This window comes from Terrapene carolina, unplaced genomic scaffold (assembly GCF_002925995.2).
Source record: "Terrapene carolina triunguis isolate 2854851 unplaced genomic scaffold, T_m_triunguis-2.0 Scaffold34021, whole genome shotgun sequence".
NCBI classification, from domain to species: Eukaryota; Metazoa; Chordata; order Testudines; family Emydidae; genus Terrapene; species Terrapene triunguis.
Window position 1 is genome coordinate 3,421,723 of NW_020698372.1, and position 6,610 is coordinate 3,428,332.

The 6,610-nt window shown below is 40.0% G+C and overlaps 1 protein-coding gene across 3 annotated transcripts in view; it reads right to left on the minus strand.

Annotated features, from left to right (window-relative positions):
- Positions 1-700: 700 nt before the first annotated feature.
- LOC112119302 (eukaryotic translation initiation factor 1b) overlaps positions 701-6,610 on the minus strand; it is a 6,606-nt gene continuing 696 nt past the window's right edge. Inside the window, exons 2-4 of one of the 3 annotated variants that reach the window (XM_024217908.3) lie at positions 4,574-4,737; positions 3,740-3,841; positions 701-1,076 (exon numbers count right to left, since the gene is read on the minus strand). In XM_024217908.3, coding sequence (XP_024073676.1) covers positions 1,032-1,076; positions 3,740-3,841; positions 4,574-4,737 — 311 coding nt within the window. In that variant the 3' untranslated portion in view covers positions 701-1,031. Of the gene's footprint in view, positions 1,077-3,489; positions 3,629-3,739; positions 3,842-4,573; positions 4,738-6,610 lie in introns of those variants that run through there. The other 2 variants (XM_024217909.3, XM_024217910.3) reach the window with 2 other exon arrangements.

A 6,610-nucleotide genomic window follows, 5' to 3' on the forward strand; every position in this document is an offset into this window, starting at 1 on the left:
CCCAAAAAAGGAAGGGATCTTTGCATACTTCAGTAATAGGAAACATTTAATTTTTTTCTATGAACAGATATGGCCTAGAGATGGAAGTCCCTTTAATGGAAACTAGAAGGCCAGCTTAATAAAAACATTAATTGTTTCAAACAAAATAGAATGAGTTTTTTGATAGAAAAGTTACCTAAGCCAACTTTCTGAAATAACCACTATCCTAGATAAGGAACTAAACTTCAAGGGCACAGCTGTGGTAGAAGCCATCTCAAAACATTCTCCCTCCATTTGGAAGAAGGGAAGAGAAGATCCTATGCATTTCTTTTAAACTTTTTTGGTGCTGAAGATAATGGCAGTGTGTAATAGAAAACCTAGATATGAAGTACAATAGCCAAGGTCCTCTAAGAAATCAGTACTGCTTGCAAAAGTCCTCTTGACTGTAAGACTAGCATTTCAGAATTTACTGATTATCTTAGATTTTAACCTAGTGAAGATCCAGTTCTTAATATTGGTATTCAAATGCACCAACTCAGAAGAGATTGTAAAGTCCTAATTTATCTTAGCTAATTAAAATCAAAAGTAACACTTCATTATGCAGACCTCAGTTTAGTTGGTATTCAGTAAACTAAACTTGCCACAGAGCTGTTTTAATCACACTAAATCAGGATTGTTGCTTGACTAAGCGTTCCAAATACTCAAAGAAACATACAAAGAGACTTAATTTTTAAGCTGCAACATACATGGTTTTAATACAACAAAAACATTTAAGTCAGGTGAAAAGTAATAAACTCAACAATCAGCACTAAAACATTTCCATTGGAAATGTGTTAAAAATTCACAAAGGTCTTCATTACCATCTTACTGCAATTTTTTTGTGTGTTTCTAGTCTACACACCACATGTTTTCTGTAATCATGCAAATGTGAATAAATCTTTAAATGCTTAGGTAAGTGGGAAGTCCATTTACTGAAAAGACTCATATTTCACAGTTTAGCCAGCGTGAGTATGAACAAAAACTGCAGAATTCTTCATGTGATTATACACATTTTAAAAACCATGAACTTTCAGCTGTTCCTCCTTGACGATGCCAACCTGCAAAAGGGAAACACATTTCAGTAAAGCTTCTGTACTGCGGAGTGGCCATAACATTACATCAAGAGAGAAGATCTAGCAGTCATTAGGAGTGACAAGGGACTCCATGTGCATCAACAGGTACAATACAGGATTACTGGCTGTTTTCCAGGTTCCAGAGTCAAATGTTAAGAGAATTATCTCCAGAAGTTTGCCCCAAAGAATTATATGCCTTAAAATTTTTATTTAGGAACCTGGTTACTAGAAACAACATAGAACATCTCAATCTTTTAGTCTTTTCCATTTATCCTTTCGATCTGAACTGCTTTAAAAAACCCAACTGATAACACGGCTTCAAACAGCAGCTACAGCTGAGTATTCTTATGACAAGACAAAGGATATTAGCTATTTTCCCCCCACCCCACAGCACCTGTTCAGTATCAGTTATATTTGTCAGACATATTTTGGCTTTTACAACAAGAGGCAAAACTCCAAACTTTGTTTCCCCAAAGAATGGGAATTGTTAATTCAATAGAGAGGTGCAAGAACATTTAGAAACATTTTAGACTTGTACATGTTTATCACCCTGATTATCACAATACACTACTACACAATCACAAAACAAAGGTAGAACCTCAGAAGCAGGAAGCCTGCTAAGCAACCAGTGGGGCCACTGGACGATCGAGATGCTAAAGGAGCACACAAGGATAAGGCCATTGAAGAGAAACTAAATGGATTCTTTGCATCGGTCTTCACAGCTGAGAATGTGAAGGAGATTCCCAAACCCGAGCCATTCTTTTTAGGTGACAAATCTGAGGAACTGTCCCAGATTGAGGTGTCATTACAGGAGATTTTGGAACACATTGATAAACTAAACAGCAATAAGTCACCAGGACCAGGTGGTATTCACCCAAGAGTTCTGAAGGAACTCAAATGTGAAATTGCAGAAGTACTAACCGTAGTCTGTAACTTATCATTTAAATCAGCTTCTGTACCAAATGACTTGAGGATAGCTAATGTGACGTCAATTTTTAAAAAGGGCTCCAGAGGTGATCCTGGCAATTACAGGCTGGTAAGCCTGACTTCAGAACTGGGCAAGCTGGTTGAAACTATAGTAAACAAAATTGTCGGAGACACAGATGAATATAGTTTGTTGGGGAACAATCAACATGGTTTTTGTAAATGGAAATCATGCCTCACCAACCTACTAGAATTCTTTGAGGGGGTCAACAAGCATGTGGACAAGGAGGATCCAGTGGATACAGTGTACTTAGATTTTCAGAAAGCTATTGACAAGGTCCCCCACCAAAGGCTCTTAAGCAAAGAAAGCTGTCATGAGATAATAGGGAAAGTTCTCTCATAGATCGGTAACTGGTTAAAAGATAGGAAACAAAGGGTAGGAATAAATGGTCAGTTTTCAGAATAGAGAGAGGTAAATAGTGGTGTCTCCCAAGGGTCTGTACTGGGCCTAGTCCTATTCAACATATTCATAAATGATCTGGAAAAACAAGTAAACAGCAAGGTGACAAAACTTGCAGGTGATATAAAACTACTCAAGATAGTTAAGTCCCAGGCAGACTGCGAAGAGCTCCAAAAGGATGTCACAAATCTGGGTGAACTGGGCAACAAAATGGCAGATGAAATTCAGTGTTGATAAATGTAAAGTAACGTACACTGGAAAACATAATCCCAACTATACATATAAAATGATGGGATCTAAATTGGCTGTTACCACGCAAGAAAGATCTTGGAGTCATTGTGGATAGTTCTCAGAAAACATCCACTCTATGTGCCGCAGCAGTCAAAAAAGCGAACGGGATGTTGGGAATCATTAAGAAAGAGATAGATAATAAGACAGAAAATATCATATTGCCTCTCTATAAATCCATGGCATGCCCACATCTTGAATACTGCCAGCAGATGTGGTCGCCCCATCTCAAGAAAGATATATTAGAATTGGAAAAGGTTCAGAAAAGGGAAACAAAAATGATTAGGGGTATAAAACGGCTGCCATATGAGGAGAGATTAATAAGACTGGGACTTTTCAGCTTGTAAAAGAGACGACTAAGGGTCTATAAAAATCATGACTGGTGTGGAGAAAGTAAATAAGTGTTATTTACTCTCTCAACACAAGAACTAGGGGTCACCAAATGAAATTAATAGGCAGCAGATATAAAACAAACAAAAGAAGTATCTTTTCACACAACGCACAGTCAGTCTGGCGAACTCTTTGCCAGACTTGGTGAACGCCAAGTTTATAACGGGTTCAAATAAAGATCTAGATAAATTCATGGAGGACAGGTCCATCAATGGCTATTAGCCAGGATGGGCAGGGATGGTGTCCCTAGCTTCTGTCTGCCAGAAGCTGGGAATGGGCAACAGGGGATGGATCACTTGATTACCTGTTTTGTTCATTCCTTCTGGGGCACCTGGCATTGGCCACTGTCGGAAGACAGGATACTGGGCTAGATGGACCTTTGGTCAGACCCAGTATGGCCGTTCTTATGTACTGCAAGCATCTGGTTTTGTCCTTTCAGGTCAGTGTATTAAGAGCTGTATTAAAGGTTCAAAAACTGGTTAAATGTAAAGAAATAAATTAATATGATACCTTTAACAATTAAGGTCTTTATCAGTTTCAGAGAGAGATCTAAAATACTGCTAGTGGTCTGTCTGTAGTCACTCACCTCTAAGAGGAATTGGCAAATGTTCTTTCTCTGGTCACCTTGAAGCTGGATAACTTCACCGTACTCAGGATGCTCAATCACAGTACCATTACAAGCAAATTTCTAGAAAAACATTCATATTGTAAGACATCTCATGTACACTGTAAAGCATAGTAAGCTTCATTACAGTTTACTTTAACAGAAGCTGCGCAAGATAAATATTGAAGGTTATAAATAAGTTGGTTATCAACAAAAAGACAGAAAGACAAACATGGTTAAAACGACACTATTCTTATTTTTAAAAACAGTATGGAAGCTACTTGGTGACACCAGGACAGCAGCATTAGACACACAAAAAACTGTAAGCTGGCAAGCTGCAGCCCCTCCCGCCCCCAACCAAACAAAACACTTAAAAGCAAAAGATGGAAAGTCAAGCACAGTAAGATTTGCCTGTCCAATTTGCCACTAGTTTCCATGTTTCTTAAGAGTTTCACTGGAGACAAGACACTCACTGCAAATCAAAAATTGCAGTACCATGAAGTTAAAAGCAACACTCATGTCATTGATTTATATCTGCCAAATCAACAAAAATGGCAGACACTTGTGGAAATTAACTAGATTACTGAGAACAAGTTTTAAGAGACTAACATTTGTAAAAAAAATTGTTCGTTTCAAGAATACTGTATTGTCCCTTGAACAAAGGTAATTATTTTATACAGTTTTGACAAACTGTTCCCTTCCGGCTTAGCCAAATGTGAAAATGAAGCAGACACGTAGCCAAAAGTCAAAGTAAAATACTCTATTTTCACAAATTGGCATTGCGTTCCCATTTCCACATCAAGCTAGCAGCTTTACCTTTTTGAAAGCTTTCACAAGTTTTTTTTTGTCATAATCATCTGCAATTCCCTGAACAGTAGTTAACGTCTTCCTGCCGTTTCGTTGCTGGATCCTTATATGAATGTAATCCTCAGTCCCTGCCGGGAGTAAGTCGTCACCCTTAGTTGCATCAGCAAAGGGGTCTGCAGGGAAAGAGGCAATTTACTACATATGAAGCATTTTTTATGAGAAAATGATAAATCAATACAGCTAGCAGAGAATTTTCCAGTTGTACAGAGGGCCCTTTGGCAGAGTCTTGTTACTCTGATCATAGGAATAAGAGTAATGGGGGGGGGGGGGTGAAGAGAAAGAGAAATTGTTTTTATCCCAAACAGAACTACATTATAATAGCTCTAGCTAACTCACTGTCATGTTTTCACCAACTCATACATTTGTTTTCTCTTCAAAATCCCCTCAAAGGTTAAATAGATGACATAGCCCAAAACTATTGTGTGTTTACTTGTTAAACCATAAACACTGAAATCCAAGAACTATCACATCAAAACTTCATTTCACACAGAGCCCCATCACCTTAAAGGGGGTGTCTCAACTAATATTTCTGCTGAAAAATTTCCCCACCAGTGAGGAGTCCTAGCTCCAGACAGTCACCATAATGTTAAGCACCATATGTAACGGTGCTAAGAGGTCTTCAAGACATGGTGACAAACATTGGCAGATACCAGGGACTGCACACACACTGTGCCCTGTACAACTGGTACCTAGTTTCAGGCAAAAAAGCCAATACAATTCAATTTAGCCTTGTCTACATAACAGCTCCCTTCAGACTCCTTCAGTCTTCAACTGCATTGAAGCATGGGGAGAAGAGCCAAGTGTCTTTAGAAGGGGATAAAGAAGAAAAAAAATGGCTTCCTGTTGCCCTTCAACCAGTTTGAGGTATTCCCTACCCCCTAAACAAATGGCATTTAAATACCTTTTCTAACCAATTTAGATTAGACCTGCATGTTTCCCAAACAACAACTCCTTCACCTATTACACAGCATTCTTCAGCTAAAGTAGGTAATGAGCTTTAGGTCAAGATTTTCAGACCTTACTAGTGATTTGGGTTACCAATCTGAGCCACTTTAACAGCTCCAATTATCAGAAGGTGTATAACTCAGCACTTTTGGAAATTCAGGCCATTTTAAGGTGTCAAATTTAGCATAGAAAATTTGAGGCCCAAAAATGACTAATCACATTTGAAAATCTTCACTTAAGCATCTACCTAGCAACTCCACTACTTCCCAGAAGCAGAAACAAACCTCCAAGAGGCTCAGGCCTAAGAGCACCAGCAAACTAGCTTGGCAGCAAGCAAGGCACAGGCCTGGCCTGCAGAAGCAACTCAAATGGGGAGACTGTGGAAGAGGGGTCCAGTGGCTTGGGACAAAAAGCATCTAGAGGAGCAGGCACAACTCTGGCCTGTCAGGAAGTGGAAGGAAGGAGAAGCAGGTTGGTTCCACTTCCTCCACACCTCTGTTAAAGAATCAAGGGATTCTGGATCATAGATGAATCCCTAGAGTCTGCACCTTATTAAAAGAGTCAGTGGGAGGGGGCATGGGAAGGGTTTAAATTCTGGGGCAAGTTGACCAAATAGGGATTTCAGTCAGTGTGAATATAAAGGAAGAGGGGACCAAGAAAGGAAAATCCCTTACCAAAGGGGATAAGAGTCTGGACAGGGGGCGGGCCAGTTCTTACTCACAAGATGAGACTCCCCAGGTAGGTCAGTCTCTAGATTTGGGACTCTGCCCCAGGCAGCATGGTACCAGTGCCTGGGATGCCTTCCTTACGGATTAACAGCTCTTGACCATGCAAAAAGGAGGCCCCACAATCCATGCAGGTCAATACCTGAAGTGGGCTCTACGGTAAGGCAGTCACCAGGATTTGGGGGCCAGAGTTTTTCCCCACTGAAGGACAGTGGGTGACAGGGGATGGAGAAGATAATCCCACGGCAGATCAATTGCCAGTGCCTGGGCAGATCCAATCCCAGAGGGTCTATACAGCGGATTGGGGGGGGGGGGG